We start from the raw sequence: 14,436 nt of genomic DNA, 5'->3' as shown, positions 1-14,436 counted from the left end.
CCAGGCTGTGCACTCAGCTCACTGCACTGTAGGACAGGAACCAATCAGCAGCTAGCAGGACCTGATAGGGAACTGAAGCCTGTCTGTGCTTGTGTGACTGCAGGGCTGTGATTGGCTGTCCCCCTCCCACTGTGCTTCTGGCAGGGACACGCCCACCCCTCATTTAAAACACAGACAGGGACCAGAGAACATCTATAGGGAGCTCTAATAAAGGGGCTATATTTAAATATAATATTCATTTTTAACCCAGAGTAAAACCAGCACCATACTGTATATTATACAATATTGCCTGCAAGATTAGGGGTTATATATATATATATATATATATATATATATAATCTCATTTAAGCTTTAAACATTAAAGAAGGCAAGCGAGTGAAATTACAAATAAAAAATTCATACAAAAATATGAGAAATGAAAAAGATGAGGCAGCAGCAGGGCCTGTAAGGTTCCCCCCAAAATCAATGTTATTAATATCAATGTTATTAATGACTCTTCCAACTAGAAAATAAACCGTATGCAGCATATGGGGAGCAAAGGCCGTGGGTTCGACTCTGACCTCCGCTTCATTCTGCCCTCGTCTGAGAATCCTCAGGATACAAAGTGTAAATACAGTCAATTTATATGAGAATAAGGACCTGATATTGGCAGAAATAGTCCTACGTTGGCTTAAAGTCCCTGTGTTGTTCTTCAGCCACAGATGGATAATGTGCTCTCCTTCTTACAAATATAGGGTCCCCCGCAGCTGTAGAATGGGGGTGCTGGGGTTGTGCAGGGGGGATGGGAACACACGCAGCTACAAGACCCATCATTTGCCTGAAGATTTGATTTTGTTGCTCCATGAGCTGAAGGTGGTGAGATAAGAATCGTTCCTGGCCCTCCCTCAACAGTCTCACCTCGCGGATGAGAGCGTCCATGCCATTGCAACGATCCTTAGTCTCTTCCTGTAGCTCCGGTGGGGGAGGAGCTTGCACTTCATTTAACCTATGGCTTGGGGCCATCATACCTTCTGCCATCCTCTGATTAGTTCCAGGTGACCGTTCCATCGGTGGTTCTGACCTTGCAGAAGAACGTTTGAGGAGAAGTAGAGGAGCTAACGTTGTGTCCGCTGTGTCTACCACTCGTAACCTTCTTTTGTTTGACTCACCATCACCTATGGGAACACGGAATATCCACTGAACATCGATAATTGTACCCAGCATGCACAGGGACGAGAAGGAACTTCCTGCAACGGAGAAGCTAATCGTTTGACTCCATTGCTGATATTATGAGACAAGAATATTGACACTTACTTGATAGGTTGGAGGCTGTATCTAGATCAGCCAGAGGCTCGGAGATTTGGGCAAATCCTGAAGGAACACAGAGGGCTGTAAAACAACAAAATATTAAGAGGCTCATTTATCAAAGGGTGAATTCAGGTGAGATTTTTTAAACTCCCATGAACTCGGAATTCGACCAATCAGAATTTATTACAAAAATCGAATTTTTCGGGTGAATACAATCGACCCAAAAACTCGAATCAAATTCGATTTGAATTTTAAAAACTGCAAATTGATCCCAGGACGTCTCACATTGACTTTAACGGCAATTGGGCAGGTTTTGGGTGGCGAATAGTCGAATTTGAGTTCTCAAAGGGCCAGAGTATGATAAATCTTGAAAATCGAATTCGAATTTTTTTTTTAAAAAAAAACTTGAATCTAATTTGAATAATTCCCTAGTCGAATTTGACAGTTTTGACCATAAAAAAATTTGAAATTAAAATTTTCACTTCGACCCTTGATAAATCTGCCTTAAGTGTGATACTTGGCAACAAAGGTTGGACCTTCAAGGGGGGCTTGGCCAAATGTTGGACCTTCAAGGGGGGCTTGGCCAAAAGCTCAATCCTTCAAGGGGGGCTTGGTCAAAGGTTGGACCTTCAAGGGGGGCTTGGTCAAAGGTTGGACCTTCTTGGGGGGCTTGGCCAAAGGCTCGACCTTCAAGGGGGGCTTGGCCAAAGGCTCGACCTTCAAGGGGGGGCTTGGCCAAAGGCTCGACCTTCAAGGGGGGCTTGGCCAAAGGCTCGACCTTCAAGGGGGGCTTGGCCAAAGGCTCGACCTTCAAGGGGGGCTTGGCCAAAGGCTCGACCTTCAAGGGGGGCTTGGCCAAAGGCTCGACCTTCAAGGGGGGTTTGGCCAAAAGTTGGACCTACAAGGGGGGCTTGACCAAAGGCTCGACTTTCAAGGGGGCTTGGCCAAAGGCTCAACCTTCAAAGGGGGGTTTGGCCAAAGGTTGGACCTACAAGGGGAGCTTGGTCAAAGGTTGGATCTTCAAGTGGGGCTTGGTCAAAGGTTGGACCTTCAAGGGGGGCTTGGTCAAAGGTTGGACCTTCAAGGGGGGCTTGGTCAAAGGTTGGACCTTCTTGGGGGGCTTGGCCAAAGGCTCGACCTTCAAGGGGGGCTTGGCCAAAGGCTCGACCTTCAAGGGGGGGCTTGGCAAAAGGCTCGACCTTCAAGGGGGGCTTGGTCAAAGGCTCGACCTTCAAGGGGGGCTTGGTCAAAGGCTCGACCTTCAAGGGGGGCTTGGCCAAAGGCTCGACCTTCAAGGGGGGCTTGGCCAAAGGCTCGACCTTCAAGGGGGGTTTGGCCAAAGGTTGGACCTACAAGGGGGGCTTGACCAAAGGCTCGACTTTCAAGGGGGCTTGGCCAAAGGCTCAACCTTCAAAGGGGGGTTTGGCCAAAGGTTGGACCTACAAGGGGAGCTTGGTCAAAGGTTGGATCTTCAAGTGTGGCCTGAGTAGAAAAAGTCTGACAAAAACATTGGGGCATATTTATAAACACTGGGGCAAATTTGCACCTGGGCATTAACCCATGGCAACCAATCAGAAGTTTGCTTTCATTACTGAACCTGCAGGTGGCTGGAAGAAGCTTCTCACTGATTGGTTGCTATGGGTGACTACCCAGGTGCAAATTTGCCCAGTGTTTATAAATAAGCCTCACTGACTTACAGGGATCTTCAGAGGAAAAGTCATCTCCTTCCATGGCCTCTGGGTCTGGTCCCAGGGGAGACAGCCGACCTGGGGGGGCACACGGAGCAGATGTTGAGGTTCCCCCTGTGTGGGACTTGTGGTGAATTCTTGCACGAGAACGTGTTGAGGGCCCTACGACTTCTGTTGGTGAAAATATATCACGTCAGCCCCTTTGCGTTACACAACTTTTATATGACAAAAGCCCCATATGAGATCATCAAGGGACAGAAAGACGACATCCCCCCAGGACAGACAGAATTAACGTATGATAAAGATGAGAAGACTAATGTGAGTGATGTAAAACCATGTGCTGATTCCTGTAGTTACCAGGGTGATCCATGTCCCGGTCTCCTCCCTCCAGCTCTGGGCCCAGCAGTTGATGCAGTTGTTCTTCATAAGGGAACAAGCCCAAGTATTGAGGTGGGACCCCGACTCTGATCTGTTTCCTGGCAGCCGAGAGCTTCTTCTTCAGGAGACGTTTAATGTCCTGGTAGCGCTTTTTACAATTGGCGACTGAACGCTGAAAATTGCTGACAGAATTCACAGCATCTCTTATCTCCCCCCATATTGCTTTCTTCCTGCAGGCGGGGGTCCGGGCTGCCCCCTTCCCAATAATGTAGTCGTAATGCTGCACAATCCGGCCCATCAGCGCGTTGTTCTCCCCAGAAGAGAATCGAGCAGCCCTTCCTGACGAGCCCACCACTCCCTGCCTTGGCTTCCTCATCACTGGCCCCTGATAGTCGTCCTTCTCTGCACTCGGAGGGAAAAAAGATCTCCTTTTAATAAATATCAACATTTATAAAATATGGATTTATTAGTCATAGGAATAGCTTAGAGTTTGAGTTCATTTTCCAGATTTTCCCCCTAAACAAAGACTTTTTTTCAATTACTTTCCATCCTTTATTTTTGACCAATTTTCCCAATATTTAAATTTAATGTTTAAGGTTTGTGTCTCTAGTGTCTCAGTGTGGCAGCTCAGTGATCCAGGAGTACCGTATATACTGGAGGATAAGCCGTCCCAAGTATAAGCCGAGGTACCTAATTTTACCTCCAAAAACTGGGAAAGCTTATTGACTCGAGTATAAGCCGAGGGTGAGAAATGCAGCAGCTACTGGTAAGTTTCAATCAAAAAATTGAGGGTTTCTGGTCCAATTGGAGGTGCCGCGTCTCGTTTTTGGATGCCGGCGACCATTCTTGGACGCCGGCGAATATTCTTGGAGACTATTCTTGGATGCCGGCGACTATTCTTGGGCGCCGGCGACTATTCTTAGGCGCCGGCGACCGTTTTTGCGCTTGACCCGAGTATAAGCCGAGGTAGAGTTTTCAGCATATTTTGGGGGCTGAAAAACCCGGCTTATACTCGAGTATATACGGTATCTGATCAGTTACAATTTGCTACATTTCATTTCATTTGCTACACCTCTGGAATATTGGCAACTATTGCATCAATTCTAGCTGCCTTTAAAGGAGACATTTTATGTAAAAAATAAGAACGTACCAGTGCATTTTACTTATTTAGATATAGAAGAATTGAAAAAAAAAAAGTAGTGTTTCAGGCTGATTTATTAATAATAATAATAATAATATTTCTGCAAAACCCCTAATAATCCCTCCCTTCTCTTCCACTTGCTGCTCCCTGAATTCCCAGGCTGTGCACTCAGCTCACTGCACTGTAGGACAGGAACCAATCAGCAGCTAGCAGGACCTGATAGGGAACTGAAGCCTGTCTGTGCTTGTGTGACTGCAGGGCTGTGATTGGCTGTCCCCCTCCTACTGTGCTTCTGGCAGGGACACGCCCACCCCTCATTTGAAACACAGACAGGGACCAGAGAAGATCTATAGGGAGCTCCAATAAAGGGACTATTTTTAAAAAATAATATAAATTTTTAGCACCATGTAAAAGCAACACCCTATATTACTCTGTGGAATATTAGTAACTATTGTATCAAGTGTAACAGCTGCCTGTAATGAAACCCAGAGATTCTGCTCAGCAGGGACAAACAGAAGAAATGGATCAACTAAATGTATCAATGTAGAACAGTTTACAGGGTCGGCGACCCCCCCTCCCAGAGCTGCCTTAGAAGGAGAAAAATTACACTTTACACTTCAATATCAAAACTGTCACAAATAGAAAGTAATTGGAAAAAGTGTTTATTTCTGGTGAAAAATCTAAGACCAAGTGAACTGAAAAAAGTGTTTGAAGGTGAACAACCCCTTTAAGTCCCCTTAGGATGAACCCTCAGTACACTGTCCCTCCCCCAGGTACCCCGTTACAAGTCTGATTTTCTGTACTTTCCTCTCATGTGCTGCTCTCCTTCCCATGGTCAATTGGTGGAGAAGGAGAGGTTCATATCACTGTGCTCTGTGGGCAGTTTCAGCAGACTGATGGCACTTTGGCAGCTAGAGAAAACGCTTATTCTATTGGTCTGGTTTTCTAGATGGCAATATATATATATATATACACACAACACAAACAATGTCATTCTCTTTGCTACTGGCTGTTACAAAGAGACTACTTACCACTATTTATTAAAGGCAACATTTCCAGCTCTTCGTCCTCTACCTTTATCTGTAATATTTCTGGCTCATTCTCGGTGTAACCTGCCAGTGAGAAGGGGTTGGATCAGTCGAGTGTTTGCTGAATGTCACATAAGGACATCACATGACACCAAGGCAGGATTTGGCTTTTTACAACTGACAGCTTTTAAAGGAGAAGGAAAGCTCCAAGACGGTTTATTGCCAACAGATTAGCCACAATAGTACAAGCTAGAACACTATATTCATTCTGCAGAATGCTTTAACATACCTGAGTAACAGCTCTAGACATTATCTCTGTTTGTTTAGGATAGAAGCTGCCATATTAGCTTGGTGTGACATCACTTCCTGCCTGAGTCTTTCCCTGCTCACTCATAGCTCTGGGCTCAGATTACAGCAGGGAGGAGAGAGGAACAAACTGAGCATGCTCAAGCCCTAGCCCTGGAGGTTTAAGCTGAAAACAGTTAGTCTGATACAGAAGCCCATGAGTACACAATAGAAGGAAAGAAATGTGCTGTTTGACAGAGGACTCAGAGCAGCATTACTTTGAGGGGTTACTGGTGTATTTATATAGACCTTTCTGATAAAACTTACTTACTTTTAGCCTTTCCTTCTCCTTTAAGGGCACAAAACAATCAGCTGGGCTACTGTGGCCATTAAATACTCACTTGAGATTACTCGTATTGATTCCATGTTTGGGATCCCTGAACTCTTTTAATTCTCTTCATGTATTTAAAGGCTGCAGTGATACTCACTCTCCCGGCTGTTACACACACACAACATTCATTCAAAAAAAAAAAGACCAATTGAATCATTGCTGACTATAGAGGACTATATCTGTGTTGTGTATAACCAGATCCTGTAATACAGAAATATTACTCACCAGACACAGAATCCGTTTCCCTCTTTATCGGGATCATAAGTCTCTTACTGTCCGGCTCTTCATTCTCCAACTTCACCTCAATCCTCCTGATTTTAATTTCGGGAGTTGCTGGGAACAAGTGGGAATAACATGAGGGATGGTCACATTTTATACAAAGTTTTCACTTGTGTTTGATCCACAAGTTCAAATTATAGATCCTCACTGTCCACTTACAGAATATAAACGACTCCATGTTGGTTCTGTATTGAGCTCCTCTGGCTGTAAAGGCTGCGCCAGAATTCTTATTCCACATTCACCCTCTGTGTGTTGGACCGACCTGTAGGAAACAACATATAGACTATAAACCCCTGAATGGGAAAACTCTCTGGTCTTCATGTTACACATTCTACCCCATTGTCCCCTGCAGCCCCACAACTGCCACCCCCATCATTCCCTGCAGCAGGATTAACCCCCAGTCTCCCCTCTCTATCAGTCCCTGCAGCAGGATTAACCCCCAGTCTCCCCTCTCTATCAGTCCCTGCAGCAGGATTAACCCCCAGTCTCCCCTCTCTATCAGTCCCTGCAGCAGGATTAACCCCAGTCTCCCCTCTCTATCAGTCCCTGCAGCAGGATTAACCCCAGTCTCCCCTCTCTATCAGTCCCTGCAGCAGGATTAACCCCCAGTCTCCCTCTCTATCAGTCCCTGCAGCAGGATTAACCCCAGTCTCCCCTCTCTATCAGTCCCTGCAGCAGGATTAACCCCCAGTCTCCCCTCTCTATCAGTCCCTGCAGCAGGATTAACCCCAGTCTCCCCTCTCTATCAGTCCCTGCAGCAGGATTAACCCCCAGTCTCCCCTCTCTATCAGTCCCTGCAGCAGGATTAACCCCCAGTCTCCCTCTCTATCAGTCCCTGCAGCAGGATTAACCCCCAGTCTCCCCTCTCTATCAGTCCCTGCAGCAGGATTAACCCCCAGTCTCCCCTCTCTATCAGTCCTTGCAGCAGGATTAACCCCCAGTCTCCCCTCTCTATCAATCCCTGCAGCAGGATTAAGCCCCAGTCCCACAGACAGTACAGGAGGAGGAGGAGGAGGAGGAGGGAAAATGACTTACCCAGTAGATGAGGCTGGAGATGTGAGTGGGGGAGGGGAATGTGAGGGACACAGACAGGATAAATACAGGACAGAACTCGCAGCCGATTCCTCACAGTTTTCCCTTTACACCTCGGCTCTATTTCAGTCTGTACAAGAGAAGAGGAATTTGCATTTCAGAGCTCCGCCCCCGGGGCGGTATTTACGATTCTTCCTGTGACGCTTTTGAGTTCCGCCTAGAGACCAGGAGCCAATGAAATGACTGCTTTCAATATAGACCTGTCACTATTAAATAGAGGCGTAGCCATTTTATTGGTGGGCAGAATTGAACATCGCAGACTTGGAGCGAGTAAGAGATTCAGGGTGTGGAGTTGAGAGCGGAAGTGCGGGCTCCTGAGCTGGAGAGACTGTGTGTCGCACTGAGCGTCTGATTCCCTCCATGGTGTAAGCGCGGGAGATGATCCTCCTGGTCTCGGAGCTTTTCTGTCAGTGACGTCAGGTTTGGGTGAGAGGACGCGGAATATCACGCTGTACGTTAAGTGGGCGGAGCTCCTCCTGATAGGGGGTTCCCTTTACGTGCCCTGAGCGCTGCTGCTGGATCCCTGTTGCCAGACTCTGCCTTCTCCTCTAGCTGCTGCTTCTCTTATCTTGACATGAACTTTGCTTAAGTGCACAAAAAGTTCCTCCAGTGCTAATATTGCTGCTTTCTGATCTGGGAGACAAAAGAGGTTGTTTTCCTTTAAATTAACTGTTAGTATGACCTAGAGAGGGATATTCTGAGACATTTTGCAATTGGTTTTTATTTTTTGAGTTATTTTAATTTTTATTCAGCAGCTCTCCAGATTGCTATTTAGGCAATGTTGTTGCTAGGGTCCAAATTCCCCTAGCAACCAGGCACTGACTCGGAATATGAATAGGAGAGGCCTGATTAGAAAGATGAGGAATACAAAGTGACAATAACAATACATTTGTAGCCTTACAGAGAATTTTTAGATGGGGTCAGTGACCCCCATTTGAAAGCTGGAAAGGGTCAGTGGAGGAAGGCAAATAATTAAAAAACTTAAAAAAAAAGAAATATTGGAATTGTCCATTGTATAATATACTAAACGTTTACTTTAAGGTGAATCATCCCATTTAAAGGGTAACAGTCGGTTGAACGTGAGCCCAGGGCTGGAGATTTGATAATAAACCAGTTCTGTGGGTTGGAGTGTGTGACACAGATCATCATCTGAACAATACGGGGGCCCTTAAAATATTTCTCTGTGGGGGCCCAGTAACTTGCCCATCTTCACAAACGGCAAATAAACAAGAGGAAATCCTGGGCAGCCCAAGAACTTATACAGTAATCTTCTATTTAAAAGGAGACATTTTATAATAGTGCATTATACTCATTTAGATATAGAAGAATTGTATATAAAAAAGTAGTGTTTCAGGCTGATTTATTGAATATTTCTGCAAAAACCCCTAATAATCCCTCCCTTCTCTTCCACTTGCTGCTCCCTGAATTCCCAGGCTGTGCACTCAGCTCACTGCACTGTAGGACAGGAGCCAATCAGCAGCTAGCAGGACCTGATAGGGAACTGAAGCCTGTCTGTGCTTGTGTGACTGCAGGGCTGTGATTGGCTGTCCCCCTCCTACTGTGCTTCTTTCATGGACACGCCCACCCCTCATTTGAAACACAGACAGGGACCAGAGAACATCTATAGGGAGCTCTAATAAAGGGGCTATTTTTAAAAGCAACACCATATATAATTGCCTACAAAATGAGGGTTTTTCCATTCATCCTATATGTCTCCTTTAAAGATCTGTCTCATTTATGATAACAGACACTAGATGTGGGGCTACTTCTGTCCTGCCAACTGGGCTATACAAGGTGACCCAGGGCCTCCCTACAGACACCGCAGCAACATCACGTCAGAGCCTCCCTGAGCTTTTGTCATGAAACTCCCAGGCCCCTGGGCTATTATAGCTCTGCTTTGTCTATACTCCCCTAGTCTTACAGATACACAGAGCAGGGCTGGAACTAGGGGTACACAATAGACACATGCCCAGGGCACAAAGTTTGGAGGCACCAGGCTCACACCTTCTCTGCCTTTAGGGTTGCCACCCAGCCGGTATTTTACTGACCTAGCCGGTAAAAACCCTGCCGGGGCCGGTATTATATATATACCGGCAATGTAGCTGCCAGTAATTTGTAATACCCTTTACAAAAGCCCTTGCCCTCCAGTAAAAACTTACATTTCCTTTGGCTTCTGCGATGTGGCCCCAGCCCTTTTGCGGCGCTACCCTGTGGCTCTGCCCCTTTTTACGTCGCTGACTGCTGGCTCCGCCCCCTTTTGCATCACGGCCCGCCCCCTTATTATCTGCCCCCACCACTGGCCGGTATTTTTTTCTTTAAAAGGTGGCAACCCTATCTGCCTCCCACCCCTTAGTCCAGTCCCTTGTGGCCGGCATGTCTGTCCTTCTTTGCGTTTGTTTTCGAATGAGCGTCTTTTTCGTGTTACCTAGGTTACACAGGGCGTCTGCCTGGCCTTGAAACATTGATGCAGCGAGTTACTGCGTCCTCCTTGTACAGACTGTCCTGTTACCCACGACTTACATTTAGGGATACCCCAAATCCTCTATTTGGGATTCGGTCGAAAATTCACCAAAGATTCGGCTGAATACCGAATCCTAATTTGCTTATGCAAATAGGGCTGGGAAAATAAAAAGTGGTAAAAACCACAGGAAAGAGCAGCACAAGCAATTTTAGTTTAGTAATGTCCCCCCTATTTAAGGGCAAGTGTACTTTCCTTTTTAATAATAACTCTCACGTCCAATGGATCCCACCACAGGGTAACGGGGCTACAGATATACACCTGGATGTATTTAAAGTCCAACCTTAAAACGTAGCATAAAATAACATCTGCAGACAGTAACATTTTTATAAAAGTTTTTATAGAATAATAATTGACAGTATTAAAGTTTAGATTGCAGCACATTGAATGGGTATTTAGTTACAACTGTAACACAATTAATACTGTTTAATGGATTACTTGGGATAAAACATGAGCCCACGTCTGCTAGTAGGACCCCCCGCCTGTGTAACATGAGATATGTAAGTAGTTAATTCTGCAGCTTTATATTCCTGACTCTGCATTCTGTCCCATTGCCAGGAAAAGAAATCAGCCCACAAGTAGAAAGCGCAGACAATAAAAACGAATTTCCTGGGGGGGGATATTGGGGTCATCAGTGAGAGGACTAATAGAAATAACCAGCATACAGGAAGCTCTTAGGATTAAATAAGTCAATTCAATAAATTCAATAAATAAATTAAAGTGCAATTAGTGCCTCCAAATAAATTAATCAATTGTACAGCTATTTAATTTTAAATTAATTAGTAAAATTCTATAAAGTGCCAATTAGTGCATGATATTCGAAGTAATTTATTCAATTATCATTCCCAAAAAAAAATTCAAGGTTAGCCTAAAACCAACAGGGCTAAAATAGAAATGATAAAATTCCTTTAGGGTGCAATTAATTGTGTAAAGAATTAAATTAAGTAAAATTATTAGAACCAAAAAAATTATATTGAATTAATCACTAATTTGTATATAATAATTGCTGGAGATTAAATTAATTACGAGATCTCGTTAAATTAAAAAATGACCAAATTAGGATTAGAAACTAAAACCAAATACTGCGGTCAAATAGAATAGAAAGAAGATATAATGAAACATAAGATGGTGGAGCTGTCCCAAAACTAACTACCTATTGTTTTCTAAAGGAATTTTATCATTTCTATTTTAGCCCTGTTGGTTTTAGGCTAACCTTGAATTTTTTTTTGGGAATGATAATTGAATAAATTACTTCGAATATCATGCACTAATTGGCACTTTATAGAATTTTACTAATTAATTTAAAATTAAATAGCTGTACAATTGATTAATTTATTTGGAGGCACTAATTGCACTTTAATTTATTTATTGAATTTATTGAATTGACTTATTTAATCCTAAGAGCTTCCTGTATGCTGGTTATTGATTAAGTTGTTACCCACGGGGTATTCTTTTCTTTATATTTTTAAGTACATTTGATTTTCGGACAGTTGTCGGTCCTCGTGTGGAACATTTGAGGTCTCTTTTATTTAGGGAGTGAAGAGTTGTTTCTCTTTTATTTTCAATCGACTAATAGAAATAGTCATGTGACTTTAAGGTAGCCATATGTGGGCAGCTTTAATCTGCTGATTTGGGCCCTTTAGACCTATTTGACCATTTATCTGTCTATGGGGACCTCCAAAACGCCAAAAATCATCCATAAGTCAATTGGGCAGGTTTGATTTTCCTGATGGATCAGAACCTCATTGGCGAGTTGTTGCGTCCTCACTCCAACGGCTTCTATACCCGCCGTTGTAATCTGATCAATCGGATTAAAGCCTGATATCATCCACCGTAGATGGGCAAATCCGGGATTATATAGCAACGTCGTCAATTAAAGGGGTTGTTCACCTTTGAAATAACTTTTAGTAGGATGTAGAGAGGGATATTTTGAGACAATTTGCAATTTGTGGTTTTTGAGTTATTTAACTTTTTATTCAGCAGCTCTTCAATTTGCATTTTAAGTAATCCGGTAACTAGGGTCCAAATTCCCCTAGCAACCATGCACTGATATGAATAAGAGACTGTAATATGAATAGGAGAGGCCTGAATAGAATGATCAGTAATAAAAAATAATAACAATTAGGGATGCACCAAATCCAGGATTCGGTTCAGGATTCGGCCTTTTTCAGCAGGATTCGGATTCAGACGAATCCTTCTGCCCAGCCGAACCAAATCCTAATTTGCATATGCAAATTAGGGACGGGGAGGAAAATTGAGTGACTTTTTGTCAGAAAACAAGGAAATAAAAAATGTTTTCCCCCTTCCCACCCCTAATTTGCATATGCAAATTAGGGTCCAGTTCGGTATTCGGCCGAATCTTTCGTGAAGGATTCGGGGGGGGGTTGGCCGAATCCAAAAAAGTAGATCCGGTGCATCCCTAATAACAATACATGTATAGCCTTACAGGGCACTTGTTTTTTTTAGAAGGGAGTCAGCCACGCCCATTTGAAAGGCAAATAACTATAAAAAAATAAATAATAAAAACCAATCGAAAAGTTGCTTAGAATTATTGGCCGTTCTATAACATAATAAGAGTTACCTTAAAGCAGAACCAGCCCTTTAGGGTAGGACTCCATGAGTGATTTTGTCGCGATCTGACAGTCGGATGCAGACGCAGCAGACAGGCAGATTGCGTCGGATCAACAATGCGACACCAGGCGACAATTCTCTCGCCTTATTTTTGTCGCATGCGACAATTCGCATGCGTTTTGTCGCAGCGCGTCGGATCGCGACAAAATCGCTCGTGGAGTCCTACCCTTAAGTGGATGTTACGGTGTATGGGCAGATTTAACCTTTGTGCGCGACTCCATACTCTGCCCAAAGCATTGAGCAATCAGTCTAAAGCCATAATTCTACCAATAAGATCAACGTAAAGTTTCATACGATATTCAGTGGACGTTCCAGACAGTATCTTTGTACTCTGGATATTGGTCAGTTCATTGATCAGATACAGGAGGCCATAGACATAACAATTGTGATCTTTCCTCTGACCATTGGTCGTTCATTTCCAATACGGACATGTTACAGCTGAATCGTCAGATACACAGGGAGGAACAATAGAATTTTACTTGTATCTGACGATTCAGCAGTAACAGGGGCTCATGTTTGGACTCCTAAAAAGCCGATATCCAAATCTTCTGCTGATTATGGGTGGGCTCGTCCCCCGCCATATACACACACTGAATACGTATCGTACATTATTATCAATGCGTCTATGGCCAGTCCACCTTTCATTTGGAATTGAATCTGCAGTTGGACCATGTCAACCAGCGAGGTGGTTAAAGGGATACTGTCATGGGAAAAAAAATTTTTTCAAAATGAATCAGTTAATAGTGCTGCTCCAGCAGAATTCTGCACTGAAATCCATTTCTCAAAAGAGCAAACAGATTTTTTTTAAATTCAATTTTGAAATCTGACATGGGGCTAGACATATTGTCAATTTCCCAGCTGCCCCAAGTCATGTGACTTGTGCTCTGATAAACTTCAGTCACTCTTTACTGCTGTACTGCAAGTTGGAGTGATATCACCCCCTTCCTTTCCCCCAGCAGCCAAACAACAGAACAATGGGAAGGTAACCAGATAGCAGCTCCCTAACACAAGATAACAGCTGCCTGGTAGATCTAAGAACAGCACTCAATAGTAAAATCCAGGTCCCACTGAGACACATTCAGTTACATTGAGAAGGAAAAACAGCAGCCTGCCAGAAAGCATTTCTCTCCTAAAGTGCAGGCACAAGTCACATGACCAGGGGCAGCTGGGAAATTGACAATATGTCTAGCCCCATGTCAGATTTCAAAGTTTAATATAAAAAAATCTGTTTGCTCTTTTGAGAAATGGATTTCAGTGCAGAATTCTGCTGGAGCAGCACTATTAACTGATTCATTTTGAAAAAATGTATTTTTCCCATGACAATATCCCTTTAAGAGCCGCCACAACTCTTCATCTACTGCTGCCTGTCAACCACTCCTACATTACCTGTCCGTTCAGCCCATGACCTGATCTGTTGGATATTGAAGAGGCCACCTCTAGCCATGATATGGTTTTGAGCAGCAGCTGGAAGCATCCGTGTGCCAGTCATAGGTCTCACCTACATTATGGGGTTAATCAGCTGCTTGGGAAAGAACAAAAGCAGATTCTGTCTATAACCATCTTTTCTGTGACTCTGTTCCACCTGGAATTAGTCTCTGTGCAATTTATAATAAATGTCTCTCCCTTAATAAGGGAATGTTCTAGAGAACATGGAGGTGTCACCAACACCTTCCATAAGTGCCAGTATTTATTTTCTCCATACCTCACATGGAACAGCA

At 43.9% G+C, this 14,436-nt stretch overlaps 1 protein-coding gene across 2 annotated transcripts; it reads right to left on the bottom strand.

Moving 5' to 3' along the window:
- Nucleotides 1-343: 343 nt before the first annotated feature.
- LOC108695536 lies at nucleotides 344-8,024 on the bottom strand. 2 transcript variants are annotated; one of them, XM_041567266.1, is made up of 9 exons: nucleotides 7,513-8,024; nucleotides 6,637-6,739; nucleotides 6,424-6,531; nucleotides 6,209-6,303; nucleotides 5,526-5,606; nucleotides 3,333-3,755; nucleotides 2,985-3,146; nucleotides 1,294-1,368; nucleotides 344-1,154 (listed from the first exon to the last, which is right to left on the bottom strand). In XM_041567266.1, the coding sequence occupies exons 4-9, from the start codon at nucleotides 6,231-6,233 to the stop codon at nucleotides 661-663; spliced, it is 1,260 nt and encodes a 419-aa protein (XP_041423200.1). In that variant the 5' UTR covers nucleotides 6,234-6,303; nucleotides 6,424-6,531; nucleotides 6,637-6,739; nucleotides 7,513-8,024; the 3' UTR covers nucleotides 344-660. The 2 variants fall into 2 exon arrangements, with proteins under 2 accessions (XP_041423200.1, XP_018079599.1); XM_018224110.2 differs by lacking the exon at nucleotides 6,209-6,303 and having other exon boundaries at nucleotides 7,513-8,023.
- Nucleotides 8,025-14,436: the final 6,412 nt, after the last annotated feature.

Source organism: Xenopus laevis, chromosome 6S (assembly GCF_017654675.1).
Source record: "Xenopus laevis strain J_2021 chromosome 6S, Xenopus_laevis_v10.1, whole genome shotgun sequence".
In the NCBI taxonomy this organism is placed as follows: domain Eukaryota; kingdom Metazoa; phylum Chordata; class Amphibia; order Anura; family Pipidae; genus Xenopus; species Xenopus laevis.
This window is presented reverse-complemented; position numbering and strand designations above follow the sequence as displayed.